At 38.0% G+C, this 20,648-nt stretch overlaps 1 protein-coding gene across 5 annotated transcripts; it reads right to left on the bottom strand.

The window, feature by feature from the left end:
* Nucleotides 1-1,502: 1,502 nt before the first annotated feature.
* Nucleotides 1,503-15,479, bottom strand: MEIOB (meiosis specific with OB-fold). 5 transcript variants are annotated; one of them, XM_048060963.2, is made up of 16 exons: nucleotides 15,313-15,479; nucleotides 14,865-14,973; nucleotides 14,526-14,635; nucleotides 13,698-13,770; nucleotides 10,535-10,592; nucleotides 9,039-9,170; nucleotides 8,211-8,283; nucleotides 7,282-7,477; nucleotides 6,875-6,975; nucleotides 5,142-5,194; nucleotides 4,960-5,055; nucleotides 4,463-4,564; nucleotides 3,853-4,006; nucleotides 3,332-3,515; nucleotides 2,731-2,817; nucleotides 1,507-2,182 (listed from the first exon to the last, which is right to left on the bottom strand). In XM_048060963.2, the coding sequence occupies exons 4-16, from the start codon at nucleotides 13,764-13,766 to the stop codon at nucleotides 2,072-2,074; spliced, it is 1,416 nt and encodes a 471-aa protein (XP_047916920.2). In that variant the 5' UTR covers nucleotides 13,767-13,770; nucleotides 14,526-14,635; nucleotides 14,865-14,973; nucleotides 15,313-15,479; the 3' UTR covers nucleotides 1,507-2,071. The 5 variants fall into 5 exon arrangements, with proteins under 5 accessions (XP_013030422.3, XP_047916920.2, XP_066833644.1 ...); XM_066977543.1 differs by lacking the exon at nucleotides 15,313-15,479 and adding an exon at nucleotides 15,068-15,192; XM_066977544.1 differs by lacking the exon at nucleotides 14,526-14,635.
* Nucleotides 15,480-20,648: the final 5,169 nt, after the last annotated feature.

Below are 20,648 nucleotides of genomic sequence, written 5' to 3'. Positions count from 1 at the left end.
TAATAATACAAAAGATAAAGAAGCTCATTGGTAAAGATCACCAGTAAACTTGTCTTTACTTTCACTGATTTAAATATGCTTTATCAAAATCTAACTGCAGCAATTACCATTACTTACATAACACAGTGCAACAGTTGAAGGTTTTTTAAAAAATATTTCCAGCTGTTAAAAAGCCACGTCCCGTTTCCAAACTCCAACTGATCTTACATTTTCTACCAGTTTACATGACAGTGAGCTCTCTTTCAAATCAAAGGAGTGACGAAACAAGTTATAAAATATTAATAAAAAAACTCTCCCCATGAACATCAAAACTTACCACTTACCATTTTCAAAGGCTGCACAGTTATCCAATTTCTGAGAAAAACAGATGGATTTTTTTTTAATAATTGTGAATGCTGAAGCGAAATGCTGAAGCCAGATCTTAATAACTGCTAGAAGTTTTGTTTCAAAATGTACATTCGAAGTCTTACAGAACAAATTATGGCAGCCCAAAGACAAGTACCTCTGCTAAAGAGCAGCATGCTCCAGTATACTGCCAATCATATGGTAAAAGAAAGGAGAACATGTTGTATAACAAAACATGTATTTTTTTCTATCACTTTCTGTTTTGCTTGTCCAGCTGCATGCATCTTAAGCACATCTCTGCATGCCCAAACACCACCAGGTACTAATCCTGCCAACACACACACATCTCAGTTCTCTGCATTTTAACATCAGCCAATGGCTTAAAGCGTGTGTAAAAATTTTTTATATGATGAGACCTTATAATAACTAAATGCTGTGAACATAATTCAGATTTTACATAAACAACGCTTAAGGAATCAAGGCCAATTGAAATAAACATTCAGCTATTGCTTCTGAACAAAACCAGCCTCTGCCTTGTAGAAATCAAAATGTTCCTTGAGTCAGTGGGAACGCTGTGCTCTGAATTTGTTGCAAGTCAATGAAAAGCTGGGCCAAACAGCAAAGTGAGCAAACTGAGCTGGTCTGAACAGGGAAGTTAGGGTGAATAATTCTGACGGAAGAAGGATGAAACTCACTCTCTTTACTGTTTCCTTTCCTTTGTGCCTGTAAAACATTACTGTCTATGGCAACAGCAACAATGCACTATTTGTAATTTGGTCTTAAACACTGTGTATCGATTGCAGAGCTGAGTTGTGATTAAAATTATTGGAAGCATTCAACACTTTCCAGATGTAACAGCTAATAGTCTGCAGTTGTTTATTGCTGCAATAGCAGAGATGCAGTGACCCAACACATGCGATATTTGTACATTTAAACCTTTGTTCTGACTCACAAAAGTGCAAAGGTACAATGTGAGTGTAGTGATTGTCAAAATTCACTGTTTCTGCCATCGCTTCCTTTCTGCCATGTTGTTTAGACAAAAAAAAATACCTGGAGAAAGGCAAAATGTACATACCTGGGTTCTTTATGTTCAGCTAAAAACTACTGTGCTGGGGAAGAAGAATCACTCTCTTTTCTGCCACCTACAGTCTTAACTTGATTTGTTGATTGTCAGGGGTCCCTGGTAATTATTAGTCTGTTCTAATAAAACTTAGCCTGTCCTGAAGAAAAGCAGCCTTATAAAAATCTTGTCTATTTCCAACTCACCTCAGTTGCCAAAAGTTCCGTGTTTGGACTTAACAATGTACACCACAAACACAGACAATACTTGAAAGGGGATATACTTTTTTTATTTATTGGAACAACACGGAAGTAACACAAAAGTAGCATAGCAGTTAAACAAAGCTCAAGAGATTTGTCTTGTATGATTGTTATTTCTGGTTTTTTTCAAGTGTTTTCTGAACTGAGTGAAGAAAGCTTCTACTTCCCACCCCCAAAGGGATGAATTCACCAGAACTAACTTTTCTTAGGCCAAGGACTTAGTCTACTTTTCAAAGTACAAACACTCGAAAAAAATATCACCACAGAAGACCACTTAAAACAATTAGTAATGCATATTCCTTCTCTACCATCAGAACATACTTAGCAAAATACAACAACAACCTTCTACCTCTAATAACATAGTGAGGAAATGGTCTTTTCCCAGCTGTTATCAGTCCACATGGTTTCATCTCTTTCTTTTTCCCAACAAGCTCTGACTTGCCTCTGTAGGGTCTGCCAGTTTGCATGAAAGTATATTCACCTTCAGACCAGTTCTCCAACTGGGTGACAAAGTGATCTGTAAAAATAATTCAAGGTCTTTGTTGTTGTTTTTTTCTTTTTTTTTTTTAATCTGATTTATAGTATTTTGATATATATTATTTTCAAATATCACACAGCATATTTAATTGACAGATTTACTTATACGTATTTTACTTTATTTTAAACGTGAATACACAGATTTTATGTTATATACCTCTTACTATTGAAGTAAAACACTTTCATTATTTCCTGGAAATAGAAGCAGATGGTGGAGGAGAAGGAAGAGTAAGAACAGTTTTGCTAAGAAGGATAACTTTATAAACAGGAAGTTAATTTAGAGTTGTCCTAAAACAGGCAGTTCTATGAAAAAAAGGAGTCCAGTCCAGTATAAAGCATGAAATAAATAATAATAACGTACATTTCTTCCTGAAGAGACATCATCCGATGCTGAAATTATGACAAAAACTACTTACTTGGAATACTCTATGTACAAAAACCAATTCTTATTTTGAAAAGGTCAGCAGAACTGACATACACTACCTAACGGGAAACAGCCACTTTTTGAAATTAATATTAAATACCAACTTTAAAATAAATCTTGCTTCGCTCCAGAAGAAGTTGCCATTTCAACGCAGTCTTCTTCTCTTCTGTTAGGGTGAGGAACTCATGAACCTGTTAATAACATGACATCAATGAACGCTACTTCAGCATATAACTGTAACATCACAACAAAATGATGATTAATTTTAAGCTGTATTTTTTCTCTTTTAACATAGTGTTTGCTGTGATACACATGCCTAGACAGTCAGATTAATCACAATAAATTACAGGGTTTTTGAGAATCAAAGTTAGGGAATTCCAATCGTGTTCTCAGAAAAGCGTAAATTAATTTAGATAAAGTGGTATTCTGAATAGGGTATTCACTCTTACATTTAACGTCTCTTCTTATTAGGAGTCAATGACTTCTAAGTTTTGACTTTTAAAAAAAAACACATGTATGTATATATATCTAAGTATAGATACATATCCATATGTACACAGCTTAACCACTGTATGTATATACATACACACACATATATAAATGAAGAACATATGTATATATGAAGAACAGTCAGATGAATTTGCAATTTTCATCAGGCTTCACAGCTCAGATCAAATAAGAACAACCTCATTTGTTTCTACTTACAGTGCAGCCTAATGTTTCCTCAGCTACGCAGTCAGACAGGTAACAAGAGTTAAGAGTGCCTGTATGGTCTGTCAGATTAACGAGGATGTCAAAGCTTGCAAAAGTTGACTCTGAATTTGAAGAGATGTCACCACAGAAAGTGCATGTGTTTGACATTTCATTCACCACAAAACGGCATATTGAACTGAAACACAAAGATAATTAAAGCATGTATGTAATTCCTCCCTGCTTGAGCCTGTTCTTTAGACAGATTTCCCAAGAGACTCTTAAAAAAAAATTAATCTTCTGCACTCAGTCCATCCAAGAAGAAATGGCCTCTTTTCTCTAGGACCAGAAAGTCCTTCATAAAGCCAGCTCCTCTTTCTTGCTAATGCTGAAAAGTCTACGCAACAGAAATTCATGTCCTCCTCCAAAGCAGTTTTACTTCTTGTCCAGAACTAGACTAAATATTGTTCTAATTTGGGCCAGGGGTAGCAGGATAAACACTTTTAAATACAAACTTAAAAGAAACAGTTGCTTACCATCTGTTCCGAATAACTTTAGATACATTATCATCAATGTCCAATGTAGAAATGTAGCCATAAATAATGCCAAAGACTGGTTCAAGTTTCCCATCACTCTGTAAAGCTTTTTCTTTCAGCTGCTTCACAGTATAAACGTTAACTATAGTCTCCACTAAAAATTTAAAAGACATGTTTGGTGTCTGAGAAACAAACAACACAGAAGATCAACAACAGAAGAAAAGGACCTCAAGGTAGTGAAGAACAGAGGATTTAATCTAAAGCATCAGAAAAGCCCCGCACACCTTTTGCAGCAAGGTTATAATTAAAGGGGAAAAAAAAAAACTAAAAGAAAAATCAGGAAAATCTTAATCTTTGTATCAACCCAAAACAAGTTGATCAAAAGTTGATCAAAACTTTCCCTCTCCATCTTTTCTTACTTATTAAAGCCAGAAAAGAACATGTCAGTACACAAGCCCACATAGTCACCATGCCTGAAGATACATAAGTAGTAACATAAGGGATAGCTCAGTAACATCCAAACTTGAAGTACTCAGGCAGGCTACACAAAGAACTTGAAATTTCAACTGCACTGCGAAACTACAGTATCTAGTTCAGTGTTTTAACTTACAGTTAATGGATTCTTTTGATTGCTCCTCCATTTTATCATGCAAAGCTCCTGATTGTGCACTCTCTTTTATGAAGCTGAAGAGAACACTTGCTTCAGCAGTTTCTTAAAAATATATATATATTTAAGTTACAAATATATGTAATATGCAAAAATAACAAATATATTCTGTAACTTCTTAAATTCTGGTAGCACTATCATGTCTCTTAGATTTAGCCAAGGGATGCTTTTCTGTTTTGTTTTGTTTTGTTTTTTTTTTCTTTTACCATTAGTCATACATGGAATATATGAAGGCTGCTTAGATTTTATATATATATATTATTATATTATTTATATGTATATGAAATGGAAGCCAAAAACTTGGTCACTATGTAACAGACAAGAAGCAGGGAGCTTTCTGAGGCAAGCTTGTAGAAGAAATCAGGTCTCCAATGGATTCATTCATGCTTTCTAGTCTACAATGATTACTAATACCAAAGCAATATGTCAATAGCTCTTACCTGGATTAGTTGTAATAATGGTCTTTGATATCACAGTTGCAGTCATACAGTTCCTAAATTTGTCAAAATTTATTCTCACATCTGCTGCAAATATTACTGGGCACGAAATAAAAAATCTGTTACTTTAGAATATGCATCACATTAAGAACTACAGTAAAAACATCAAAACAAGAACATTATACCTGTTTTTCGTGGGATCCAACTTTGTGCAAGCTGGATAGACTCATTATCCCAACTAAATCAAGAGAAAATAGTGGGTCAAAACATTTCTGAAAAAGCACTAGAACTGTTAAGTACAAAACAAATAATACAGTTATAATTAAACTGATCAAAGAGAACAATTCGCTTATTACTTGCACATGCAAATGAAATACTGCATATATCCACGTGCATCTAGTTCACAGCCAGTAGGATGATTTAAGAATGATCCAATACTGTCCCTATATTATCCCATGCCAAACAGAATAAAATAAAAGGGCTATTAGGCTGTTCAAAATGATTAAATGTCACACACACTTGGAAAAATCCTATATGTATTTCAAAGTTTTGACAAGTAATTTCTAATCAAAGCAAATCAGAAAGAAAGTAGCTGCTTATCATCTGAGCCTTTTCTGTGGGAACAAGCCAATTGCTCACATCACTAGGCCAGATGTTCAGCCAGCTTTCCAACACTGGAACCCTTGTAAACTGTGGATAAGCCTGGAGTGAGGTCAGTGCTATGGCTCAAAAATGAAAATGCTTGATAAAATCTCAAGCAGTTCCTCTTAAGTTTGGATGGCAAGAATACTGCCGAAGCACAGCTCTGTTCTGTTTTTCTCAATCCCCACAAAAAGGTTTCAGATATTTACTTTTCATCTAGTATTGCTCAGCCACCTGTTCACTGATGGCCTCTGAAATATCTTCACTATAATGCTGTTGCTCAAGGATTTCCTCAAATCTTTGACTCTACCTATAACTCTGTGAAAGAGCAAAAGGCACTATTTAAGATAATCACAGGAACTCCACCTAGTCTCTCCTGAGGACTGCTAAAGCACACAGCTCTGTATCACTACACACACCAGCACTAGAACAAGAATAACAGAGCTGTTGCCACTGCAAATTAACACTGGTGGCAGCTCAAGGGCTAGAAAACTGCACACCATAGATAATTACTAGTGTTCACGAGCATACAAACACTCTGCTAAACACTACGCTGACTGACAATACAATTTCCAACTCAGACACAGAATGCAATGCTGCTACCTTGCTACTTTTACCTAGGGAACAAAGGTCATTTTAACCAAGGGACAGCAAACTGAGTGCAAACGAATACCCACATACCCTTGCATGTAGATAAGCCATGAGTTTATTGAAAAAAACTATGGGCAAAATGCAAATGCTCCCGTGTAAACAAATATCACATGCATAAATTGTATGGACATTGTCGTGTTTGTAAATGGGATACAGTTTGAAAATATGGCCAAATAGTATCAAAATATTTCTGTGATATTTTAAACAAAACAAAAAAAAAAGGAAAAAAAAAAAAACACCACCTATCTCCACTCCACTTCTTAATTCTTCTCGGCTTTAAAAATGAAGCATACTCCTCTTCCCCCCGCCACTAGTTTGTGGAAGAAATGAACTGCCCTTGTACCTCTTTTTAAATCCCACTTCCTGAATTAGTTCTAATTTCTGAATAAAAAATGTAATTATTTGGAATTAAGTTTCATTTTGGCATCTGTGAGCTAGCAGTTTGTCAGTACATCATACAACTAGACAATACATGTAAGGTTACTCTACTATCTCTGTTTAATATATGTTGCTGCCTCATCACAATTGCTACACAAATACCACATTTAAGACTACTGTAAAGAGTATGCATTCTTTATCTACTCTTGTATGAATGTGTGTATTTTAGTAAATTAAAACATTTTACCATACTATTGGAAAAGACATCTCTGTTTCATCATACAGCTTCACTTCACATCTCTGACCTTTTCTTTTGTCTGAAGTCATAAAATACTTTGGCTCCCCAACCTTTAGAAAGAAAGAGACGACACTTTTATGAAAATCCATGTTTTGCATATTTGCAAATTATCTACTGCTTGCACATGTATGATTTCAAAAAGGCAACTTCTGTAGGACATTTCCATTCCCTTAATTTTCTCCCTCGTGTTGTAGATGAAAACTTTAAGTAGATTGTACTTCAACACAGTTGAAATGACTGCCAACCTAAACAATCAACACTGATTCCTGGTCACTGAGTCCCAAAATCAATATTCATGCTTAAGTCAATTAAGATAGCCATGCTAAGTAGAAAAACACCGTGGCACCTTAACTTACTGACATTACAGCTGCAAGCACATTAAGGATTCTTCCATCAAGGCTTTGTCCATTTGCAACGATATCACCCAGTGAATAATAATCCTGAGGGTCCTTGACAGGCAGATGCAACAGAGAAAGTAATTTGATGTCCATTTCGTAACATGAAGAAGTTTTCACCACTGAATGATTTTCACTGAGCAGTAATTTGTAGCAACTAGATAGTAAGCACAGAACAAAACCAAGTCACATTTCACTTAATCAACAGTCTAAAACGTTAATTCACATGGGAAAATAATTGCTGATTTTCTCCTTTGTTTTCTCAAATGATATATATAAATTCCAACTTTTCAGTAATTTTTAAATATAATTTTAGAGCTTTCCTCTTATGGAAGATTTATTATTGTGTACTTAATATTTACTTAGAATTGAAAAGCCAGCTAGCAATGCAGAATACATATTTCTAAGCCTCTCAGCTCTTAACAATAACTAAAAATAAATTCTGAAATGTCTGTAATCTAGGTAATTGAGAGGTTTTGGCATTGTGACATAGTAAGACTACTACAGTCAGACTGGATTTGATAGGAGGTTTTCAAAAGAAATAGCCCAAGGAGTTTAGTAATGTTTAAAACGCACTGTTAGCCAATTGAAATAAGGTATAATCAATATATTCTGGATAAAAATATTTTACAGAAATGCAGTCTACAGCTCTTTTCCCCAGTGAAGATTCTACCTGACATTTGTTCTATTACTTCTTTCTTTTTAGCCAGAAAGTAAGTAGTGGGTGTAACTGCTATGGATATACACTTGCTACAAAGCTTAAGAGATGAAGAGTAAGCAAGACCATAAAACTTCTACTAGTCGTATGCTGCTGCAATCAGCTGGCAATTAAAGAAATTATTAACTGTGATCTTACTGGAAAGATCTACCAGTCTACACTTTAAATTTACCTAGGAGTTACAGGGTTGAATTTTTCTTCCCTTTCTCCTTCCTTTGACTGGACTAAAGGATTTTCAATTGTAACTGCAATAAAACATTGACAAGTTATGTTAAAAAACTGCAAACAGATACATACAAAGAGAAGTAGCTTTTAAAATGGTTGCTTCCCAGGTTTGATATGGAAAATAACAGATATGTGGTACAACTACTGTTAAATACTTTCATACTGAAAACAGTGTCTGTCCAGACAGCTCACATTATAGCCAAAGTCCCAAAGGAGTCCTCAAGACATTTAATGGAAATAAAATGACTAAGTGTTCTTGTGTGCATACTTTTCACGAGTTTCATCCAAACATTCTGATATAGCAATCGTGGGCAGCAGAGGTTTTTTTATTAACTTAATATACAAGCACAGACTGTAAATAAATAGGTTGCTGTTGTGTTTTTAATGGACAATCACAGTAATACCTCTAAGTAATGAAAACAACAACAAAAAACAATACTGAACTACTTTACAGAGTTTATTTTTCATAATTTGTAAGAACTGAATGTAATGTAAGAGTTTAGACCCACTCAACTATAGGTAAGTTCTGGGTGGCTGCATTCAGTGGATTTCTATCTGGTCTCTTTGTTTACATATTTACTGGTTTTGGATTTAAATTCTAGATATTTTATTCCCTTCCTCTTTATACTTAACTGAACAATTTGTTTCCAATTAGACTGTTTTCCAAGCCCTCAGAGAAAAATATAGTAAAACCACAAACACGTAACACTGAATTACTGGGGAAAAAAAAAATCCACATTCAAACAGAGACGTTAAGAAAAAAATTCCAACTTACCACAGTCACCAACTCTAAAGCTTTCTGAAAGCGATCTAATATATTCTTCTCTGCCCCAAGAACTAACATTGATAAAATAAGCTGGTGAATCACGAATAGTGAAACCGAAGGTGTATCTTTCAGACCCAATGTCTGCAAAACCAAACAGTATTATTAGCATTCAGTTGCACACCTTAGTTTCAATCTGGAACATACGTATAAAATCTGTATTAGAAGGTTTGGCTAGATTTTGTCATGAAGAATTGACATCCGCAATCTGGTGAATACCACTAGAGGTCAGCAGACTTTTTGGTAAACACATTGGTGTTCATGAATGGGGACGGCTACAATTCCTACATAAACTGTACCCGTACCATGCTATCCACATACGCGTATCACTTAACTTTAGGCAGCACCATATAAGCTTACAAATTAAAGAACTGTACAGTACAGCATTCAAAGCAGTCATCCTACCGAAACACATTAACAAAGGTAACTCATCAGGCAACGTTATAAATGAGCGTATGAACTAGCAAAAATATTCTAGTAGGAAGGCAGTCTTTCGACGGCTGTGCCCATGTATGAGAAGACCGAGATGACATACACAGCTGCAGATTACAGGCAGTATTACAGTTCAGATAGTACCAAGGGGTCTAACTGAATAAAACAAAGGGTTTCCAGCCCTATAGAAGTTCATGATTAAGAGGGTATCAGTGAGAGTCAGAAACGCTGCGCTCCCTTTTCCCTCACAGCTAATTAACAAGCTTTCCATGGATCATACAGCAGCCTGCAACATGTTATTTTCAAATTATCAGTAACAATTGTAGAGCCATCTGCATACAGTAAGCGCAACCTGGCTGTAGTTCTGTGGAGGCATCCACATGAACCACCCCATTTCTCAGCTATGGAGAATTGCTTCTCATGAGGATGACTTCCCCCCAAAATTCACCACTTGAGTAGGCTCAGTGATGACAGTACCAACAGCATAACTGAGCCCCTCACACAGAGCTGGAACGATTGTGGCCGGAGGTGCTTCCTAGCACTGTGTTGTCTCTAATCTGCAGGTACATGATTTCAGTTTCCAATTAACAGTGTATTAACAATGTATTATTCCCATTTTTTTTCGTGAGAAATATTAATTTGGTGCTACCCAGACCAGAAATTACTCATTTCACTCAAGATATCTCCTTAACATTTCTAAGACAGCATGAATATGAAGAATTGACTCCAACAGTATTTATAGTAGTAGCGTGTTCAAAATGGTAACCATCTTCTTCAGATGCTGAAATACTTCCATGCTGGAATTTTTTAGAATGAATTCTAACTGATAAGGTTTACCCAGACTAATGCTGCTCTCTCCTTGTTTCCCATCCCCCACAATTATTTTTTTTTCATTTGTATTCCATACACTTTACACTAAGAGGTCTGTTTATCATTTAAATATCGATTTCAGTCATACATGCCAAATTATACCACATAAGAAAATGAAGTAAAAACAGTTAAAAAAAAGACTCTACTTTTTCTGTCTGGAAAGCCTCTGACATCTGTTTTCCCAATAACCACACCGATTACATTCTAAAAAATAAAAAGATTATAGAATACAAGTATTAAACACAGATGTATATGATGAATTAGATTTCATGGACTTGTACTCTACTGATGATAATAAACATATTTCTGACTGGTAATCATTTTAATCTATTTATTCCACATTACCATATGAACTAAGGACTAAAACATAAACATACAATTTTACTTTAAAAAATGTGACTAAAAATATTAAAGGAAATACATCTGTTTCTGTTTGTAAAGACAATGAGAGGACAAAAGTTCAACCCAAAACATTCATAATTTTGTCTGTTTACAGTATCCTCTCCTCAGGTAGGCAGTGATGTTGTTGTTGATGTAGAATAATATATAATATGTATTATAATATGTATCTATGTGGTATTAAAAAAAAAATCTCCTCAGCATGAGAGAAGAGCACAGCAGTGCTAGTTCAGAAATTTAAGAGGTAAGCAATGAAAGCCAGTATGGTAACAAAGCCTGGAAGGGTGACTGTCACTGCAACACAGCAGAAAGACAGAGGTGGAAAGACAAGGCTCTGAGGCTACAGAGGTTATCTTCGACTTCTGACTTTCATAAATAAGCATCATACACTCATTTCTCAGCAGATTACCGTATTTGCCTTAAGTTCCCAAGGGTACTTCAAAACACGAAGTGTGCCACATCTCTTCCACATCACACACGTCCAAGTTTACTTGCAGTACTCTGTGACTCTCTTGTTCCAGCAGGGGAACCACAGCAGTCAATCAGTAAGGGACAGTTTAGCAATTTAATAATCAACACATGCTGAATTTTCTATCTGTTCACAAAGCAGCACAACCTGACCAGCTCCACTACAACTGTACAATATCTGTACGTGCTCAAAAATTAGGTCTCATGTTCCCAGTTTACTCTGAATCACTAGATGGAGCAAGGTAGCTGTGTTATCCTGCACTGATGGACATAAACTCATTAGAAGGATGGATGTGGAAATAGTGTAACATTCTAGTTCTTCCAATCTTTTTATCATAGGGTATTTTCTATCTATCCACAATATGTAATGAATTAGGATTTTTTCTATTTTTAGTTTTGCTTCTTTAAAAAAAAAATCAATTAAATCAAACTACAGCATACCCTGTATCTCACCACTGGCATGAAGAACTGACATTTAGGATGACTTTTTACATAAACTATCCTGATGTAAAACTGCAGTTTCCAAAAGAGACCTCCACTATCCCTGCTGCAAATTTATTCATCATTCTTATGTTAGTACTAGGGCTGCACAGCAAGCTGGCAGAAGGAAGTGATCTGGCTGAAAACTATGGGGGGAGAAGGGGGTATAAAAACTTTCAGAGATCATTTCCTTGATCGAGTTTATTGTGCAACTACACAAGCGTTAGTTTCACCAGAAGAGGAGGAGTGAAACACGCCTGCCACAAGGGAATGGGCTGCACTGCCTTTTTTGGCAGAGCATTGCTTGAGACTGCTCAACCAAATCATGAGACTACAGCATTACAACACTGCAAGCTTCTTAGACTTTTAAAAAAGTCTTTTTCACTTTTAAAAAATTAACTTTTAAAAAATAAACTCCGAAGTAAAAAATTATGACATTTAGGTACTTTGAATGCCAAGAGCTCAGCTGTTTTAGGCTGGTCAGTATGTGTTTAGGAGGTTATCATCAGATAATGGTGAGTTATTGTAAAGAAAGTTGCTGTGGTATTTTTTATTATTTTTATTATTATTATTATTAATGTTTGCTAATTGCAATACTCAAAATTAGTTTTATTTATAAAATAAAAGCTTTTAACTGAGTTAGTGAACCATTGTATTGTGAGTAACTGTGAGTGACAGATTAACTTTGCTGGAGACCAGAAGTTTATAAAAAGTTGGAAAAAGCATGATTTCTCTTTCATATGTTTAAAATAAATGGGAAAAAAAAAAAAAAGTGGTAAACTGTGCCCCTCTAAACAAAAAGCTGTGGCAACAGGAAAACTTGTTTTCAGCTCCTCACAATGCATCAGGTCTTCTATGGGGGATACAGCTCCGCAGGCATGCATCTACTTTTCCCTACGTGGAGAGATGCAGCTGTAGCAGGGCACTGCAGCTCAGCTGGCAGCATCCATTTCGAAATGCAGCTTCTCTGTTTTGTTCTCCAGGCACCACCTCCCAGCAGTACCAAACATTTAAAAACACGTTATCACTGGTGGGCTATAGAGAGTGATGGGTGGGAAATAATTAAGAGAGAGCCATGTAGCCTTCTCCCTCTTGTATTAAAACAATCTTGGATACCAAAGAATGAAAAACTGGGTCCCCAGACTTTCTATTTTTAATTCAATCATCTAAAACCCAAAGGAGAAAAACATTGAGTTACACTGCACACCTTTTTGTTCAGCCTTTACTTCTGTGATAATAGTCCTCATTTGTATCAGGACAACAACAACAAAAAGATCACACATGGGCATCCAACATCTGCATGGAACTACTAAGTACAAAACTCTGCTGTTTGCTAAGTTTACTTTTTGGTTCATCCTACTCTCCCATACTCCCACAAGCAAAGTTCTTTGCACCTTAATAGCCTGACAAGCACAAAACCTGCTTTTTGTTCTAAAGAAAGAGAAACAATACCATTTGATGTGTAATTGTGAGACTTTTTATCCAGTTAAAAGACCATACCATTCAATAAGATTTTTGTTTGAATAATTAAGGACTACCTTACTTAGCTTAGTGGGATTGAGCACACAAGTAAAGACTGCAGGACCAGGCCTTATGTTCATAGCTTGTTGTGAAAGACTATTGTAGGTTACAGATGTATTGTGACTACATAATGCTGACTCTGTACATGCCTTTACTAATTCAGAATCCATTTAAAACATTACAAAGAAACCTCTGATACTTTCAGACATTGAATTGTCCAGTCAATATCTGTAGTTGTAGTATCCACATATTATGGACAACAACAGCATCAATTTTCATTTTCCTGGTTTATGCACAAAGAAAGTAAGGTACTTTATATCTAACAATTATATTAATGCTATTAGTATCTAAATACATGTCAATTACATAATTCTGCAGTAATGTAATACAGCCATATACAATTTCACTTGAGAACAAAAGTACTATGGCACTGAGACTTACAGGACGAGCAAGATTTGGATGCAGATCTGAAAGTGCAACAAAGTCCCGTGTTGAACTGTAATAAGCCATTTATCTGTAATTTGAGAAAATGAATTTAGATTTTTAAAAGATCTAAACAAATCACTTAAAACTATTCATAAGGAGAACAACAAGCATTTTTTAATACAAATGTTTTGACCTAAATAGCATGTCTTCAATAAAAGCATTTCAAGCCATCTAAAGTAGAAAATTCTTCATTGTTTGTATTCGGCTATGTAATAGTCATGAGTTTTACTATGCTATCTGTGCTTCCCAAACAAATGTTTGGTTGGTTGGTAGTTGTTGTTTCTGTAAAGCATTAAATAACTCCATTAGCACAGGCCATGAAAAAATATTTACTCTCCTTCTCCTGTCTGGGAAATCCAACCAAATTCAATAAGGCAGCTTGGATATGAAAGGTCATTTACATGGAAGGAAATAAAAGTGCTGCATTGAAAATCACCTTAGTTGAATTTCTGGATTTAATATTAAACTACTTTAAAACATGAGTTCATCCCTTCTTCAAAAATGGAAAAGTTTTGAATTTATTTAAAAAAAAAAACAAAACAAGTCAATTATTTTCAGGCTGCCAGTGGGCTCACAGGCCCATTCCTGTGAGCTACCAATGTCCCCTCCATTGATGCCAAAATTGCGCCACGGCTGTTTTGTCAGCCTCTCTGAACGCCTTTCATTATTTCAGGATTTCAGTTCCATGGCTATGCTCAGAGACATCGCTGATATTTAGCGAACAGTTGTCAGATTTTACTTTTTTTGTAAAAGGAACCATCGAGTTATCCAAACGTTAATAACCTTTAATATTGGAGAATTGCTGTTGTTTTCAGAGGACACCCACTCCAAACTCTTTAACAAATATCTTGCATGGCTTTTGCTACCTGTACACCTGGCACCCTGCGTGAGAACTGTTAAACACTTCATTAGTCATTGGTATAACGATCTGTTGAATACACTAGAAAAGTAGACAGGCTATAAAGCAGTTATCTGAGAATATAAAGTGATTTCTCTAAAAGAGAATTTAAAACTAATCTCTCACAGAAAGATACTCCAAATTTGCTTTATAAAAACTACTTAATCTTGTGGCTCTCAAACCTGCTGCCATCCCATTACATGGAAGAACGCATGTTCACTTACGTAGGAAAGTCAACTATCCCTCCAAGGCACGTCAATATCCTTGTCTCAGTTAAATATTGTTAAATGATGTACCTCACACCACGACTGAATCAGGTGAAAGACAACAGCACTGTGAACACATGGATCAAAGGACAATTAGAGAGGCTATTAAAGATTTAAAGCGCTTCAGGCCCCAAACAGGGAAGGACAGTATCCAGTTGTACCGGTCGTTTATCCTCAGAGGCACGAGCTAAGCTCCCGGGGTCAGCGGAGGGAACCTGCTCTTAGCACCTGCTCAGCACCACCCAGGATCAGACCCTCTTCTGAGGAAAAGGAGAAGACAGAATCCAGAATAACTAAAACCATTGAAACCTTAGTCATGGCCATGCCATGCCATCCCATCCCAAACCGGTGTCTGGCAGCAGGTGAGCTGGCACCCTCAAAGCCTGACACCAGAGATTTTTCTTACCACGGCCCCGCCGGCTGCTGAGAGGGAAACAGAAGGCGGGAGGGTGAAGGGGACCGGGAGGGGACAGAGACACAAAATGGCGGCGGGCGCCATGGGCGGGAAAAGGCCTTCGCGCCCCTCCGTGTGTGACTGAGCCTAAAGGGCCAGCTCTGGGCCTCAGGGAACAGCTGCCAAAAACAAACAAACAAACAAAACAAAACAAAACTGAGAAATTTTAAGTCTCAGGGCAAACGCTTTAACCTGCCTGGCCAGTGGTGAGCAACCTAGGGGCACCAGCCCGGAGTACGGTGCCATCACATTCAATTTCAGTCAGAGAGCTTGGCTGAGGGTGCAGAGCTTGTGTTTCACTTCACAGAATTATTTGTAAATGTTCTTATTTGCAGGGCTGAACCTGGTCCACCTCCAGTCCATGGCTGCAGCCCTAGCTGTAGCAAAGGGCGCTCTTACCAAGCTCCTCGAGTTCATGAAGCTGATGAGGCCCAGGAGTCAAAAGTCAGCCTCGTTCTGCCACAATTATAAATGCAAAAGACACCAGCAAGCCCCAGTAAATTTCAGAAAATTAGAGGAATGATTCCCTGTGGCTTTTTTTTTTTTTTTTTTTTTTCCCTTTTTTGTGGTAGCTCCAAGAGAAAAAAAAAAATGTAGCCTGCATTTCATAAATGAATTGAAATTTATGTTTTAAGACATTATTTGTATTGATTTGCACACAGCATTCCTGGGTTTTCAGGCCATGCAGAGGACTGAAGTGGGCCATTTTGTCCATTTATATTGCATTATAAATTTTTTTTAATCGATACTCTTCACTTCTGTGTCATAAAAAATTCTACTCCTGATCAGTAATTTTATGACCTCAAGGTCATAGCTATTGAAGTTTTTAGTGTAGCCTGACAAATTCTCTGTGTTGGTTCTGTATTACAGGATCTTTCATTTCTTCAATTAAACAGCTGAAAATGGATACCACCTGTGCTCTCATATTTATTGTGTCACTAAAGTCCATGATAATTACACCATGCTGATGACAAATGGCATGCCAGAGAACTGACAGCCTGGGTTCTCAGGTTTTGTAGGTCACATTTTATACAGTACGATCTATAGATCTAACTTTGTTCCATAGGTTTGAAGTCTCCAGAAAAGAGAAAGAACATGTGACCACAGGCCATTTTTCTGTTAATTCCATTGTTTTCACTACCTCAAGCTAATGAACAAACAGCAGATAACAAATGTGGTGATGGGACCCTAATCAAGTGGGAAAGAGAATTTGTATGCTAGCTGGAAAATGCTTCTGGAGGTAGATGCTTCATTCTTACCACCATGACTGCAAGGCAAACCAAAAAAAAAAAAAATCTGAAATGATATCTGCAGGGTCTGCACTGCTGCAGAGGGTGATCGAGGCAGAATCACGCCCTGCAGACTTGCAGGCATTGGATTTGTCCAGCATACAAGCAAGGTTTGGGTGGGACATGAGCACCCACTTTGCTAAACCGAGCAGGGATTCTGCACCACTGCCCTGGCATGGGCACCACTTTCCTTAGGTTTTGTCCCATTGAGCTGCTTTTCTCCCACAGGCACAAAGGGCAGGTGAAACCCGAGGCGGCTGGTGCTCCCGGCCCACGGCTGAGGCTTTGTTTGGTCTCAAAGCCGCCAGAACAAGGATGCTGTTGTGCACCGCTCCTCCACACCCCTACAGCCTCCGGAGATGGTTAACAAACATGTGCTTTTGCCTTGTGGTCTAGTCCCGCTCCCTGCTCTCGTTTTCAGCACACCTACATTGTGAAAAAAGGCTGCAATTTACTTTCCCGTGGTAGCTCCTGTTGGGAAGACATTCTCAGGTGTATCTAGATGCAAGGAGCATCACAAAGGGGTGCACCCATCCAGCCACAGGCACAAAGCTGCTGGGGGAGTGAATGCGAGAACAGAATTTTCACCCTGGAAGATGTGATTAGGTGCTGAATTTCTAACTTGCAACTACAGAGACAAGAATACATTTAATTGATGTACCTGTCTCACAGTGATTCTGACTTCTGCCATTTGTCTGGCACATGTCACAACAGGGGACAGTCAGCAGTTCGGACTCCTGTAGGTTACTGTAAACAACTAATGTCTTTATTAGTGCTAATAAGAAACAAATGTCTTCTAACCTGAACGTCTCCCGCTAATATGCAATATCAGCAGCTTCTCCAAGTGAGAATTTTTTAAACAGAGATACTGAAGAGAGATTACAAAACCAAAAGTTACTTAGCTTTACTCAAGCTTTTCTCCTCAACTGACCTCAAAGTGGTCTTATAAAAGAAATCAGCATCATTATATCCATTTGACAGTTGAAGAAACAGAGGCAAGAGAAAGACCAGGAGCAGTTTCCTGACGGCCAGTTACCACATGAGGATCCCTGGGCACATCCAGCCCAGTACGAGCACCAGCCCCTGCAGGAGGGTGCCAATACGGAATTAGTATTTTTCTGATCTGGTGCTTGATCCCTGAGTGATTTCAGCTCTCCAACACTTTAGCAGCACTCAGCACTCTGACGGATTCAATCTGTGATTAGCAAAGACTTCCAGTGCACAGCTGCAAATTGAATGGTCCCTGCTAATTAGGACTTCATGAATGGATTTATTTAAGTTACACTCATTGGCATGGTCAAGGAGAGCAAATGCCATTTTGTAATTCACTTAGCGATTTGTTATTTGATGATCACTACTGTTTGCATGCAGGAGAAGCTGTCTCTGTCCAGCAACAGGAAGGACATCTCTGAAATTATCTTCAAAAAGATTTTCAGAGCTTGAACATATCAAAATATTTGCTCTGCAAGTTTTACACCGCCCACAGTTTTTACAGAGTGGGCTCATTTAACATTTATACACTCTTAGGACAAATAGAATCTGTAAGATGAAAAGGGCAGACCCATAATTTTATGTAATTGGCCTGACTGAATGCATTAAAAGCCTCAAGTTATTAAAGGTATTCTCTCTTCAGCGGCTTTAGCTGATACCTGACCTGGATGAGAATGGAGAATGCTGATGAAGTAATGATGGACATCTTTAGCAGAAGTAGTGCAGGTGCTGATGCAGCCAACAGGTGCTCAGTGTGTTGAGGGATATTTAATCTAAATTTCTCTCCGTCATGCAGTATGTCTTTGTTCATCGCTCGCTTTGCCCTGCATCCCCCCAGTCCTGGTCTGCAGCACTGGACTCATCCCTGTGCTGTTCCAGTGGGATTTCCTCACTCTGAGGAGTGCTGCAACCTCCTGCAGCCCAAGAACATGCGCTTTATTTAAAAAAATAAGATAAGGATCAATCATGGCTGGTTTCAGTGTAATCTGTGCTAATTATAGCTGATTTGGTCAATGGAAGACACCAAGACTTGAGGCTGGTGCATCTGCATAGCATCAGTGCAAGCGCTGCTTGTGTGCGTGCATAAGCAATGGAGCCCTACATCTCAAGGGCTTGGAGCGGGGGTGCCGCTGGCTCTCTTCTGCCCTACTGCTGACAAAGAAGAAAAAAAGCCATCTTGAAGGTGTAAAGCTATTTGGGACATGTAAGCGTTCCCCTTTCCAGCTGTCCGGGAAGGACAGTTTTGAAACAACAGATGCTTGCAAGACATCTCCTTGTTCTCCCTGGTGAATTCACACGAAACTCCTTAAAACAAGATCCAGCTTCCCCCTTGGGCGGGGAGTGAGCAGCATCTGGAGGGCCTGAGCGCAGTGAGGTCCGTGCTGGGGGATGGCAGCAGGGCTCACCCTGCACAGTCGGCCCCAGATGCCTGCTCACCAGCAACCTCAGTTCATAACCGTTTCAGCAGTAATTAATCCCTTCTGTAACACTCTCACAATGATGGAGCAGAAACGTCACATAACGTGGGCAAGCCCAGCAAGGAGGCCAAACCTTCAAGGCCAAAACATGCTGTGAAACCTACTCACATCAAGTGACCATTGCAGAATTTTAGAGAAAAAAAAATACAATCTAAGACCTCTGGATAATCACTGTGTAGCTGGTATATTTTCAGCAGTTTGCAAATAAACATATCTCAGAACTAATCCTTCTGTGCCTTTGCTATTCCAAAAAGCCCAAATAAGATGTCCATGTAGGAATTCACTGTTTGAAAACACTGGCACGTAGTTTTCTTTACTTCTGTCTTTGTCCACACAATATTCTACCTTGCTTTTCTGCAGATCAGGCTTTAACTGCTGAGGACTTTAGAGAAATCACTCTGCTCTTTAGCTTACCTAAAACTTCAGAGGTGAAAAGAGCTTCTTTGTGGAGCCTCTGAGCAGTATGAGAGCACCCAGGCTATAGAGGATAGCTTCTCCCCTGCGTAATTCCAAATAAATTGTGAGGTCAGTGAAATTACTTGGATTTTCATCACTTTCCCCAAGACCAGAACTTCCTCCTCCCTCTATGAGCAAACAAACGATGAATATTTTCCAACAAAACGCTATGAATTCAAAAATACAACAATTAAAATTAGTTTTAGTGACAGCTCCCTGACATTGGGGAAGAATGCTTTGGGAGGAAAAAAAAAAAAGATATTTAGCATTGGTTGGCTGCCGTTCAAACATTTTCAGCTATTGAAATCAATGAACCAAACCCAAATAAATTATATCTGGATTTCAGTTTGAGACACATGATACTCAACAATACCAATTAGACCATACGGGATGGGAGTCTTCCAGCAACAAATGTGGGGCAAAACCCTTCCAAACTTCAGCTGCTTCAGTTTCCAACCAAGTGTAAAACTCAATCCCTTTTCACAATGCACGAGCAGTTCATAAGGAAGAAAATTTAGGATGTAAATCTCAGAGACAGATGGGGATGGCTGTAAGAGAAAACTGGAATCATAGAGTAAATAACATTTTTTCCCCCACCACAGAATTCAGTGAACAGAACATCAGTGAAATGCAAACGATCTGTCCAAGCTAAACTTTCCAGCAAAAATATACCTTTGATCTCCTGGCTGAGCGCTTGGCCCCGGCACTGGTGGCATGGCTCCCACTGCCTCCGAGGGCCAGGACTGCATCCAGCCCGTTCCTATAGGTAATGGTGTGTCAACATTTCCACGGTAAGCCTGGCTGCCTGTCAGCCAGCTAGTTAGAAAATTCCTGCAGCCCGACACTGACATTTTCAGTTTTCATTTGCTAGAAAAACAAAAACTCCCCCCAAAGCCTTTTCAGAGTGCAAAGATGCAAGACCTGATCAAAACAGGACTTTATCAAGAAATTTTCCATAAAGAAAATGAACACTAGAGGTCAACCTAACAACTTGTCCCAGAAATATATATCCCTGGAATAAAACATTACAGACTTCTTCTGTATACTGTACACCTCTCTAACTACATCCAGATTC

The sequence above is a fragment of the Anser cygnoides genome, chromosome 15 (assembly GCF_040182565.1).
Source record: "Anser cygnoides isolate HZ-2024a breed goose chromosome 15, Taihu_goose_T2T_genome, whole genome shotgun sequence".
NCBI lineage: Eukaryota > Metazoa > Chordata > Aves > Anseriformes > Anatidae > Anser > Anser cygnoides.
The sequence above is the reverse complement of the archived record's forward strand: the minus strand, read 5'-3'. Positions and strand labels throughout refer to the sequence as shown.